General features: G+C 38.1%; 1 protein-coding gene across 1 annotated transcript in view; it reads right to left on the bottom strand.

Annotated features, from left to right (window-relative positions):
* Positions 1-13,617, bottom strand: part of myo3a (myosin IIIA) — a 95,340-nt gene that overhangs the window by 20,736 nt on the left and 60,987 nt on the right. Inside the window, exons 17-27 of the mRNA XM_059327431.1 lie at positions 13,138-13,264; positions 12,522-12,732; positions 11,407-11,554; positions 9,155-9,308; positions 8,028-8,116; positions 7,797-7,926; positions 6,410-6,492; positions 6,106-6,147; positions 3,247-3,327; positions 1,357-1,562; positions 1,117-1,228 (exon numbers count right to left, since the gene is read on the bottom strand). Coding sequence (XP_059183414.1) covers positions 1,117-1,228; positions 1,357-1,562; positions 3,247-3,327; positions 6,106-6,147; positions 6,410-6,492; positions 7,797-7,926; positions 8,028-8,116; positions 9,155-9,308; positions 11,407-11,554; positions 12,522-12,732; positions 13,138-13,264 — 1,383 coding nt within the window. The remainder of the gene's footprint in view (positions 1-1,116; positions 1,229-1,356; positions 1,563-3,246; positions 3,328-6,105; positions 6,148-6,409; positions 6,493-7,796; positions 7,927-8,027; positions 8,117-9,154; positions 9,309-11,406; positions 11,555-12,521; positions 12,733-13,137; positions 13,265-13,617) is intronic.

The raw sequence follows: 13,617 nt of genomic DNA, 5'->3' as shown, positions 1-13,617 counted from the left end.
ATGAGACACATACAGGAGACACATCGAATCTGTTTCACTTGTTGACTTACTGATGAACTGCATTGGAACAGCAAATTGCATTTTTTTTGTTTTTACTGAGCAAATGCAGCTTGAGCTACAAGTTTTGTTGTCACTGTGTCAATATTTGGAAGCCATTGCACACAGTGAGTGAAATTTGGTTCATCCATAGATCAGTGCAATTTCCCTTCCTTTTGCCATTTTCTTTATTTTTATCATTTTTATTTTATTTTATTAAATACTTGCAAAATAATACACTGAACATGACAATATAACCTCACAAAAAAGGGGAAAATATCAATAATATATAAAATATCTAAATAACAAGACTAAATAAAAGTAACAATCTCTTTAATAGTTCAAATAATTAGGCTACAACAGTAATGATACATTTAGACACTGAAATATAAATACAACAAGATAGAGCCTAGTAAGAGTTTCAATAATCCCAAACTTCAGTGGAGTATTTTTTTAAATTACATATTGTGTTGCATTGTTATGAATTGTAGCAGTTATTTTCTTATAAAAAATACTTGGCTTTGCAATGCAATTTTTTGATTTAGCTTTTAATATAAATCTTTCTTATCACTGCTTTTACAGATTAAAATGATTTATATGGTCGCATATAACTACATTGATATAAAAATTAAAAGCTTGCTCTCTTTAACGTTACCGATCAATTAATTGATTAATTACATGCATACATGGGCAAAATAAAAAAAATAAAAATAATGGCATATCAGTAATCTTGCATATTTAAGTATTTTTTTGTGTTTGAATAAGTTTTAGATCAAATTAAACCGAGTAATTCATGCTAGCAAGGTGTGATACAGTAAGCTAGTTTTGCTCAAACTAATACTCTTTATTTATTTGTTTTCAAATTGTTATTGTTACTTTCAGTTTGCAAACTGTAGCTTTATTCAACTTAATTCTCAGCTCCTTGGCTAATTGACGTACGGCAGCAGAACTGAACGCTCGGCTGTGTTTCAGTTCAGTGAGTAGTGATAGGCAGTCATAGATAAAAAAAATTAAAATTAAATTTGTCGATCATCGATTAATTATTCCCATCCCTAGTAAACAGTACATCCAGCTACTTACCTTGGTCTTCCCCATGGCCCAGTTCTCCAGCTTGGCCTTCTCCAGTATTGCAGAACATGTTTCTTGAGTCACAGCCGGCTCCTCGTGAGCTTGGAAAGCCAGGATGTAATATCTGAAACAGTCAGTGTAATCAGCTGGACATGAATACATCACACAGACACACACTGATTTCCATTTGACACAACATGACTTAGATAGTCTACTTCTTGCTCTGCTGTAAATGAAGTGCAGCCTGCTGACCTCTTGATGAAGTTGGCCAACAGGATGCGGTGAGAGTATCCCTGCCGTCTGATCTTGGCCGTCTCCAGGACTCCAGTGTATCGCAGCTGAACCAGGACTTTCTCTCGGTCAAACTTGTTGGCTTGTCGGTCGTTGTTTGGTTTAATGCAGCGAACAAAGTGAGGCTGCCCCGCCACCATCTTTGACAGCAGGTCCATCAGAGAATACTGAAGAGGACAAGAAGCATGCAGTGGAGGAATCCAATGAATTCAAGGTACTTGTACTTGAGTATTTATTTCATATGCAGCTTTATATTCCTGCTCTACTACATCTCAGATATTAAGATTAAGATTTCCTTAACTAGTCCCACAGCGGGGACATTTCAAGAGTTACAGCAGCAAAGTGGATAGCAAAAAAACTAATAAATAGTAAACAGCAGTATAAACTAGAACTATAAGTGAAGTATTAGCACATAAACAAGTAAAAATATAATTAAGTATTAACAATTAAAACAAAAAAAAAATTAAAACTTTAGGAACATTATATACAATGTAGTCAGTCAGCAGTTGGATATGGACCATTGCACAGAGAATATTGCACATATAAATTAAATGATAGAAATATTGTACAGTATTTATAGGGCAGTGATAATATATATATATATATATATATATATATATATATATATATATATACTCATTACACCACTAAATGTATTTAATAGCTTTAGTTACTTTACAGATTACAATTTTTTACTCTTTCTGTCAAGTAAAATCCAGTAAAAAAGTATTTTGTGTAAAATGTTTCTGATAAAATGAAACTATTGGAAAATCTATATAAGGTCAAGTGCACATTATATTTTAGAATATTTTACTCCTTTACCTTGCCATCAGACAGCCCTGTTTAGGGTTAAGTGAGTGTAACTGAAGCCATTCGATGCTCTTGTCAAAGCCTCCAGACTCCATTGGCAAAAATAGTAATTTAATCCCTCAGAACATGGGAGTTGCTGGTCTACCACTGCCTCGATTGACTGGTTTGTTTGTGCTATTGTGTGACTTTGTGTTATTGTGTGAATTTTGTGAGAACTTATTCTTTAAAACACCAAACAGTCTGGTAACTTTGAGGAGAGAATAAGGCATGTTTCCATTTGGTACTTTTCCCTCTAGTGAGCTGCTATGGGTGTGGCTTGGGAGAGAGGATCCACCCAAAATCTGCTCAACTTCACCGGTTAGCGGCTCAGAATATTTTGCAACAATTTCGTGCATCGGTGATTCATTTGCAGACTGCTGCGGGAGGACTGGGCCGCTTGTGAGTGCTTTGAGACGGCGCTACTCGTTAAGAAGAGTAGGAACGAGTCTCCAAAAGTCTCCAATAACACCAGAAAAGGTCGCTTGATTTGACTCTAGTCGCTTTTTAAAAAAAGAAGAGTCGCTAGAGCGGTCTGAAAAGTCACTAAATATTGCAACAAAGTGGCTAAGTTGGCAGCACTGCTTGCTGTGTCAGTCTGTTGTCTCATTCAAACTCCGACGGTTAGCAACTACAAAAGTACCTGTATGGGAACAGAGGCCGGGGGGAACGAACTAGTGGGCGTAGCCAAAACATTCGCCAAAAGTACTCCAAAATGTACTCAGAAAGTACTCAGTGGAAATATGCCTAAAGATAACAGCTTCAGTTCTCCCCGAGTTCTCCTCTGATGGCAAGGTAAAGCAGTGAAAATATTCTCACCAATCTAACTATTGATTTTAAAAATATATTTTGCTGCTGCCCTCCTCAACAGCAATACACTGTTGTGCTTCTGTGCTGGTACTCCTGCCTACTTCTCCAACCTGGGGGCATCTACTGTAGGTATTACACGGACTATAGAAAAGTACCTCATACAACCACACTATCCTCTTAAAATAGAAATCTTACTCTGAAGTAGGAGGCCACTGTCTGTGTTCTCATGTTGGTGGTTTCTCTCGGGTGGTAAGGCGTTTCTCCATGGTCAACAGTCTGAACAAACAAACATAAAGCTGGTCAACAATCACAATAATTAATGCCACCCTGTATATCTCTACAGACTAATGCCTTTACACACAACTTGAGATGCAGCGGAGCATTCTTAAAGCCAAGTTAGAGTATATCATTAGCAACTGTGTTAACTGAAGCACACCTGCAGGAGATTCACATCTTTAAAATGCAATTTAGGTCATATTTTCATTACAGTTTTTCTGTATACTACGTTTTATCATTAATCTTTCTTTTAAAAAAAAAATCACCGTTTGCATTGTTTCTGTGTCATGAAGAGGCACAGGAAGCAAGCGTTTTTTTTCAGGGGTGAGCCTTATATCCCGAGAAGACTGCAGAAGAGACGCAAACAAAAAAGAACAAGTGCCAAATCAAGTGTACTGCCTGCATAAATATGACTCGGCTGAAGCCATCTCTTCAAAAAGTATTATTGTCAGTTAAAAAACTCAAAATCAAACAACAACTACAGGCATTAAAACGACTCTAATTAACCACAAAAACTGAATTTTCTCTCATAAAAACAACAGTGAATGGAACATAAATATGAATTTTAAAAATTACACATAAAATGCATTAACCTGTACATATCTGGTAACATTTTAACAATCCTAACATCTAATTCTCACCACAATTACCCCCCAGGGAAACCAGTTTATAGCAAGCCATCAGCCTAACACTGTTTGTAGCATTTTGAATGCTCATTGTGCCTCTTAAGAGCGAAGCCTTTGATGAGCTTTTTGTCTAACATATGCAGATGAATGGAAATAGATTCAAGAACTCATCAAACACGGTTCATTTAAATGTAGCTTCTGTCAATTGCTTTTAGGTGAGCAAATTACCTCAAGCCTCACTTTAGCAGGCAGTGCAATCGTGCAAAATTCGCTAAAGGGAGTTTTTATTCTGCTTGTTGGCAACAATCAGGCTGATTATTGAATGCTTTGAATGCAAAATTTAAAGTTTTGATACTTTCTTAAGCAATTTTTAAAAAGTTGATTCACTATGTAGTCAGATAAGTTGTCAGCATTAAGCATGGTGCTATAAACAGACAATTCACTGCAGCAAGGGATATGATAGACACATTTTATACATTCAGAGGACTAAATGAAGAAGGGGAAGTGCTACATGTTGCACAGAAGCATGAGCACAATGATATGTACACAGACTGTATGCATATAGTGAAAACAGCTTGTTTTACAGACACCAGTGATGTTAATAGGTTTCTCAATATTGTGAGGCCCCAGGACCCACAGGTGCTTATTTGAGTGGTCAAATTGTAACTGTGCGATGTTCTGCAGCTATAATTATGGCTGCAATGACGTGTTTTGAAAGTGTATCTGCAAATTAAACAAGTCAAATCCCAAATCTGACAAAGGAAATATTACATCATCTTGAGTAGTATAAAAAGCAACAAAATCATTTCCTCAGTATCAAGTAAATCAAATGGGATATAAGTTATGTGAAACTTTGCAGCAAGGAATGGAATCTGTGCCACTTCCTAGCTGCAACCCAGTTTTGTTGTGTCCTCCACAAAGCTTCAAACCTCACCAGGAGCTATAGAAGTGGAGCGTTTTGGCTGCCAGACAGCACATTTTTCTTGTGACAAGTCTGGTGGAATCACAAGCATTGTTTAGAACTGGGTTTTTTAAGAGCTAGGTTTCATTTGTTTGTTTCTATAATTTCAACATTTTATTGTTCACATTTAAAAGGGAAATTTGCATTTGCATCGCATGGATTAAACTCTTATTAACTTTGACCTGTAAAGTCGCAGCCTCAACCAATAACAACAATAACACAACAACAATAACACAACAACACACATCTTTAGGTAGAACTGTGCAACTGCTGGTTAACGCAAATATATAGTCAGCCAATCACATGACAGCAACTCAATGCATCGAGGCAAAAATATCCAGTGAGCGGCAGTTTTCTGAGCCAAAATGCCTTGTTGGTGCCAGATTCAGAGGAGATGATAGAAAGGCAACAGTAACTCAAATAACCACTCGTTACAACCGCTACAAGATGCTACAGAAGCAAAAGACCACACTGCCACTTTATTAGGTACCTTGCTGGCTAATAAAGTGGCTGGTGAGTGTATGTGTGAGCACAGCCTGATGCAGAGCTGGGCATTAGGCCCACATGTGGTTACCCAGAAATTAGAAATCAAAACAACCGCAGTGCTTTTATTTTGAAGGCGATTTACTTATGTGCGTGCGTTCCACCAAAAAACAGTTACCTTGGGAAAAACACTCATTGCTTTTTGCATAAAGTTAATAAATTGCTGCTATACTGCATAACACACATGCTCTATAGTGTTTTTGTGGTTGGAATGTATGCTGTGTTTAAAATAAATGGAAAAGTGAGATAACGAATGGCGTTTTTATGATTTTTTTTACTGCTATATTTGACTTACTGCACATTAACATAGTCTTATCATAACATGTATTCTCTTAAGTATCAGCTCAAAACCAGATAATTTACTGTGTTTTATAAAGTGATTGAATTCATTTTCCCCTTCCCCTTGGGAAAATGAATTGCCCACCCCTGGCCCAATGCATCAGAGATGTGGGATGCGTACCTATCAACATCACTGATAACTGCAAAAAAAAACACATTAGGATCTACACTGGGTGTAGGTACCACTGACTAAAAGAAATACAGCTCACTAAATGTGGATCTATTTATACATTTTAGGAGTCCTAGAGTGAAATAGGGTGTCTGCATTGCTAAAACTAAACACAAACTATAAGGAAATATGATGATTACCTCACTGAAAGAAAAACAACTGTATAAGGTTAGCACTCCCATCTTTTACAACAGAAAGGCAGAGACAGAGAGGTGGGAAAAAAGACAAGACAAGAAAAGGTTAGAACAGAAGAACTGTAATTAAAGTGTGTAAGAGCGGAAATGAAAAACACTAGAGAGACGAGAGGGACCGAATCGTAATTCAAGACCAGTTTTTGGCTCTGGCAGTGAAGCAAGAAGGGAAACAATAGATTGAACAACTCTTCAGGGGAAGTTCTTGATGAAGAAGATAATACAGTGATAATGCAGGCGCCGCTGTAAGTACCTTGGCGAAGGTGATGGTGCGTGTCGGGGTCCGCGGGCTGCGCATTGTGTTTATGCCTTTACCCTTGGTGTGGGCAAGGTTGCCTGTGAAATAAACAAAGAGAGGATGAGAGTCAGTGAACACAAAATGCACTTACTCACCACAGGACAGTTAGTCATACACACGAAGAAGCTATTTTTATCAGTTGGGATTTATTAATGAGGTTATTTTAGCAGAAAACAGCCACAAGTATGGAAGTCCATTTTCAAAAATGTGATGAAAGACAATGAAAATCTTTCTCAAAATAATGACTTAGTAGCAAAGTAATAAGAAACTCTTTCTAAATAGAGATTCCTTATTTTAATTCATTTTAAGATAGTTATTTGTTATCTGAAGGAATGTGTCATTATTTTGAGATATTGAGTTATAATTTGGAATATTTTCTCATTAGTTTATGATACTACATCCTTATTTTGAGAAATTTCACATTTTTTGTCATATTAAGTCATTATTCTGAGATATTTCTCATTATTTTGTGATACTACATCCTTATTTTGAGAATTGTCAAATTTTGTGATGCTACATCCTTATTTTGAGAAATTTACTCATTTTTTGTCATATTAAATCAATATTCTGAGATACTAAGTCATTATTTTGTGATGCTACATCATTATTTTTGAGAAAATAAATTATTTTAAGGAATGTGTATTTTTTTGAGATATTAAGTTATTAATTTGACAATTTTCTCATTAGTTTGTGATACTCAGTCATTATTCTGAGATATTTCTCATTATTTTGTGAAACTACGTCATGATTTGAAAAAAAGTGTCATTATTGTGAAATACTGAGTCAGTATTTTAAGAAATTTTGCAATATTTTGAGATACTAATTCATTGCTTTGAGAAAGTTTCTCATCATGGATCATTGTTTCAGGTTCTTTTTTCAAAGTCGAAGTCAAAGTTATTTTCAATTTTTTTTATTTTCTTACTGGAAGAAATGGATTAGTCTTGTCATACAGAACAAAAAAACAACACTTCTAATAATTTCACACTTAACTTAATGAACTGAATGGAGCAGATAGCAGAGTTCCTGTCATTAGGAATGAAACAGCAACACTTGATACCGCAGCTTTAAGACGACTTTAAGAGAGTGATTATGCGATTATTGGCTTTACGATTCAATTTTGACAGAACTGGCAGCCTGCTCTACTCTCCCTGCCAGATTATTACAACAAAAGTCTGGCAGACGAGAGAGGAAAGCCCGGCTAAAATAGGCAACAATAGCCTCTTGTTTTACTGTAAGTACTTAGAGCTGCTTGTCAACTGCCTAATTAAAAAAGGCTGTAGCAAACAAACTTCCCTCTTATATTTCTTCCTGTTTTCTAAGGGGGACATTTTTTCTCCTGTACCTGTTTTGGTGAGGGGGTGGGTGACAAGTTTGCGAGTGAGCTCATTCTCTGACGACCTCAGCAGCAGAACAATGTCGGCCGGCAGCATGTCCCTGTTCTTGGCCAAGAAGCCTGCAGCGTTGTAAATCACCTGAGAGTTCAGTAGAAAGAAAGAACACTGATGTGAAGTCCAGTAGCTTCAGTTCAATATAAAACTTTGTGCACACAATATTAGAATCAAACAGACGTTACCTTTCCAGCGTAGTGGTGGATACCAAAGCCGAGGTCAACCCTTTTTGGTCTCCAGAAGCTTTTGGTCTTCAGGTTATCTTCAAATTTCTCTAAAATGTCCAAAAACACACAGTGAATTACCACCATGACCACTATGAATATACTCTCTGAAGCTCATAAGCAGAGGTCTCGAATCAGACTTGTGGCATGAATTTGATGACTTTGATGACAAAACGTAAAGAGACTTTCAACTTGACTTGGACCAATAACTTGTGACTTCACTTGGGCTTGAGCCTTTTGACTTGGAAAGACTTGCTTCTTTCCCCAAAACCCAAAGATTAAAAAGTCTGTTACTAAGGAACGCTCTATCTCTCTTTGTGTAAATGTGTGCATCTCTCGATGTGTGTGTCTGACGTTTTGCGTTATTTTGATCCGACAGCATCCATCCAATCCAATTGCAGGACAACCAATGAAAAAGAGCTGTCAAAAGACGGCGCCAGTTGGCAAAAATTATACCAAAGATAGTTTTGTTCGGGTATAAGTGGTCAACAAAAAACTAATTGCAGTATGCTCTTGTTATGCACTTGTATTTTTTTCAAATGTGTTTGAGTTTCGAGTCCTTTCAACAACAGAGTAATAATATTTACATGTATCATATATGCTTTTAAAATCATTCTTCAAACTGTAGGACTTGGGACTTGACTTGAGACTTGCCTTGAAATTTGAGACTTGACACAAATACTTGTGACTTATGACTTGGTCCCACCTCTGCTCATAAGTATATTATACCTGATATTAACTTATCTAAAAAGTTTTAAATACCTCTGAATATCAAATACATGCTGTTCTCTCTGGCACTGTGGAGCTGAACATTTAATTCTGTTTTTGATTGCTATAATAAAAAAAGCTGTTCATCCCTCTGAGGTAGTGAAACACTACACTACAACTCAGATAGTTTGATTAAGATATAAAACATAAGTGGCCTCTAGTCTCCCCTTGCTCCACAACTTATTTGTTTCTTTGGAGCTGGTAAGTGCAAAACATTAGATGAGGTTACTGAGGAAGACCTTACATGCTCAGTCACTATTTCCCTGGCAAATAAAGGTTGTAAACAGTGAATCCACCCTCAAACAGATAAAGACACTGACCTACGAGGGTCTGGTCGGTGGCCTGAGGGAAGCGACTCTCCTCGTCCAGAAGTGACAGCATCCCCATGGGCTTCTGCAAGAACAGGTCCAGGAGGGGCCGGTTGTCCTCGTACTCAATCATCCGAGCGTCCACCTCCTCATTCAGGTACTCATCCTGCACACAGTGAATACAATAATGGCTTACAAGACGGTGGAATTCTTTTCTTTTTTCCAGGCAATGTTCAACTTTATTGTGGCCTAAATATCAATCTCAGTTGGTCATAAAAAGTTTTGGGCAATTGGACGAATATATCTGCTATCGGCGATTGGCTGATTACATCGCTGTGGGTTTTTTGGGTGATTTTTGTCATTTTATTGAGCAAATTTCATGGTTTGCCTCAAAGAATGAGTACTACTCAGCCACAAGCCGTGTTTAGCGAAATTTTGAAATGTTGCATTAAAGAAAATGTGAATTAGGAACGTTTCCATCAACTGCTTTAGAGTGAATAAACAAAGCTGCATTAACATGCTATGGCCAGAAGATGGCAGTGTAATGTGTTGCTGTAGGCTAATCCGTCAGTAAACAGTAGAGGGAGTAGAGATTGCGCAAGAGAAAAAATAGCAACAATACAAAAAAGGTTGCTAATCCGACAACTTTGGCCATCCACGAGAGAAAATGAAGAGAAGTCTTCAGGGATTGGATTCAATTGGGCAACTTATAATTGCGCCTTCATGTCTGAGTTTAAACAGCTGATCAGTCAGGTGAGTTAAATGTTCACTACATCAGAACTTATTTGAAAAAGTGCTTCCATCTCCCGTTTAGCACATTAAATATTTTTCAAAAAGAAAAGAAACATCTTAAATGAGCATAAAAACTTTAGTGTGCATTTTTCGAAAATGTTATTGAATTTTAGTGTTTCAATCAAGCTTTTCGCATGCAAATCAAAATGCACATAGAAATTTGTTGCTAGAAACACAACTACAGTCTCTCGTTCAGTGGGCTAACCAAGAAGCACAAAGAGACCGGCAACGATAGAGAGAAACGGCTCTACATGCTGTTTTTTCCAACTTATTCTGTCAATCAGAAACAAATACTGGTTAGGTCTTACTGGTTGTTACTGATCTTAATTACTTACATTTTTAGTCCTAGTTCTGAATGTATTATGTGTTTGTGTTGAATGTTCATATCTATGTCTGATGTTTTATCTTCACACTTTCCACATAATGTTTGTGGCTGAAACTTCCTTGGTAGGTCATGCGTTGTGCAGCACATTGTGCTTTCACCTGGAATGAAATGTGCTATATAAAATAAATTCTCATGTTTGATCCTAAACTGTAGAGTAACAGCGACACTAGAGACATCTGGCACCATAAGCTGGATATTAGCCGAACAATAACAAGCCAAGAAAATGCCAGATTGTGCTGCCTGTGGTTGTCTTATACTTGGCGACCGGCTCCCCTCCCCCCGTTCGGATTAATCTGGTCTGGAGGGCAAACTGAGCTCAGGCCTCCACTTCATACTCAGCTAACCTGATCACATCAGGTTGACTGACTCTCAGAGCTCCTAGTATGACTCAGCAACATTACTGGAGACTTCTAGTCAAGGAAGAAAAAGGACAAAGTGTGAACAAACAACATCAAATCAGTGTGCTTATTGCAGCGTGACGTTCACACTGTGAGGTAAACGAACCACAGCAGGAGATCTGCAGGGATGCAGGCGGATTGGGACGATACATAACCACATGTGTTAGCATATCTGTTTCATTTCACAGTAGATCGGACAAGTTATGTGATTCTTATTAATCATATAGCCCACTACATTTACCCTGTGCTCTGTATATATGGACGCAGTATAGGACAAATGTATTTCTGGGCCCGGTGCCAACAATACCCAAGAGTGAGATTAAGTCAAACGCTAACTGTCTTCAACTCCTAATTGACCCTCGTTGGGGATGATTTATTGCTCCTCTCCATGGGTGAGACCAAATCATTTAACATTAGCAAACCATTCTCTGCCACCCCGAGGCAAAACACACCCACGAGACTGCATAAAGGGAGAAACGCGATCCTCATTCTCCCGTAAATAAAGACAGCAGCATATTTTATCCTTGCCATCTCACTTAAAGCACGGAGTGACAAATGACGGCATGTTATCACTGTTTAGATGGAAATGAGGCAGTACCAAGGTGAAAAATGCACACAAAGTGCTTTCCAGGAGGGACTCAAGCACTCAGAAAGTGTTTCAGTGACACTTTGGCGTCTGAAGCCTTTACCTGCTCCCAGGCGAATATGTGCTGGTTGAAGTAAAACTGGATCTGCTCGTTGGCGATGTTGATGCAAAGCTGCTCAAATGAGTTCTTCTTGAAGTTCTCGAAGCCAAAGATGTCCAGGATGCCGATGTTCAGGCCCTTCTCATTCTCTCTAGAGGTGAGAAGAATGAAAAGGCACTTCATTTAAACCCGGTTTATTTGGTTTTGTCATTTGTGCCAAATGTCTATTTTAGTTTAGCAACATCCAAAAGAATATATGGGTAAATATTATGATTGAAAACAGGGGTTAGACACAATACATAAGCACCAATACAACTTATTTTTGTCCATACTCCTAATAGTCAGGTAGCTAAGGACCAGATTTGAGAAGAATGGGGACACGCAAAAGCACCACATTTTTTCCACCTGTTCTCAATCACCATAGGTTTCAATTTTTGATGGGAGCCACTTCATCAAGGTAGCAAATCAGAGATGGCAGCCATATAAAGTCTATGAGAACCATTATATCTTCCAAGCCACTTAGAAGGTCAATCTTTGTTTCAAAGTATACATTATCTGGGTCAAGGAATCATGTAAAGCTTTTGTGAATATCACTAGATGCTTACCTTTGAACACCAAAATCTAATAAGTTCATACATGAGTTTGAAGACTTTTATATTTTTTTCTTAAATATTTTATCTGCTTGTTTAAGGTTTTAAAATGTTATATTTGAATATAATTTTATATATGTCTCTTTCCAATGCTTTTAATGTTTTGTGTAAAGCACTTTAAATTGCCTTGTTGTTGAAAGGTGCTATACAAATGAACTTGCCTTGCCTTGATATTAAGTGAATGTTTGGGATCACTAAAGTCATTAGGATTAATCTTCTGGGAAACATGAATATCCGTATAAAATTTCATGGCAATCTAATAGCTCTTGATACAAGTCTGGACCAAAGGGGACCGACTGACATTGCAATCCCTAGAAACTTTCATCTTTTAATATTTTTTAACAAGGGCTGGCAATGATCACATTTACTGAGGATACTTTTTCCTCTGTAAAAACTTTCTAAGATGACCTCATTCTGCATTCACGACAGCCACACACTCCACATCACAGTTTCTGCTCCTGAACTCACTCCAGGTGGCTGTCGGGCCGCAGCAGCGCGTTGATGCGGTTGACGATCCAGCTAAAGAGGCGGCCGTAGAGAGCCTTGCCCATGGCGTCCCTCACTTCCGCCGCTTTTTCCACCGTGTTGGGCCTGACGATCGTCTCTCCCCGGGCCACAACGCAGTGGGAGGTCAGCGCTTCCTGGAGCTCGTCTGAGCGGATGCACAGCAGCGAGGCCACTGAGGAGACATTAGATAAGGAATGGGATGAGAGTTAACACTTCTGAAGTAAAACAAGTGCAAGAAGTACACGTGCAAATGTCCAACCCTCATGTTCTCTCGCTCATCAATCACATTAAACTAATAAACCTCATCTAGAACACTTTGTGAATTACCAGTCAGCACAGATGTCTAAATTTAGAAATTATATTGCCAGAGGGAAATAATGTCCTTTAAAGTCTAACCATTGCAGATGTATGTATGGTAATGCTGCAGTAGCTTGTCTGCACTGATGGATAATTTGTTTCAGAATAATAGTTTAATGCTGAAGAGAGGGAGGGTGATGAGTGGGGATCCAGCAGAGGAAATTCAGACTCATGTTTGGTTTGTTATCATCATACAACAAGTCACTCTCTCTTCTCTTACCGTTCTCCAGGACTGAAATGTTGGAGATGTCACTCTTGTCTGTTTGATGCTCCGTGGCAACCGGAGAAAACTCAATATCGCCGGAGTTGAGGATGGCAGCCAGCGTGCTGTAAACACTGCCCAGCTCCTGCAGAAGTGACAGACATTCACTTACTGTAAAAACCCCAGAGGCTGGAGACAGTATGATGTTATCTTAATATCAAATAACTAAGTGGGGAAAATGTATCGGCAGTTGGCGATTGGCTGAGGACATCAGTGATTGCTTTTTGGGGTCATTTTAGTTAGCTAATTTAATTTTTTGCCTCCAAAGAACAAGTGAGCCACTGCTCAGTGGGCAGCTAGTATGGTGCCTATCTGAGGCTATATGAGACTACTCAGCTAACCAAGTATCAAAGTCAGAGAGATAGAACGGTGAAAAACGGCTTTACAGCCAGTATAATTTCACTTCTAACTCTGTTAATTAAGGATTTATTTCAACCA

Source organism: Centropristis striata, chromosome 23 (genome assembly GCF_030273125.1).
Source record: "Centropristis striata isolate RG_2023a ecotype Rhode Island chromosome 23, C.striata_1.0, whole genome shotgun sequence".
NCBI classification, from domain to species: Eukaryota; Metazoa; Chordata; class Actinopteri; order Perciformes; family Serranidae; genus Centropristis; species Centropristis striata.
Note: the sequence above shows the minus strand (reverse complement) of the source record. Positions and strands in the feature narration are given on the sequence as shown.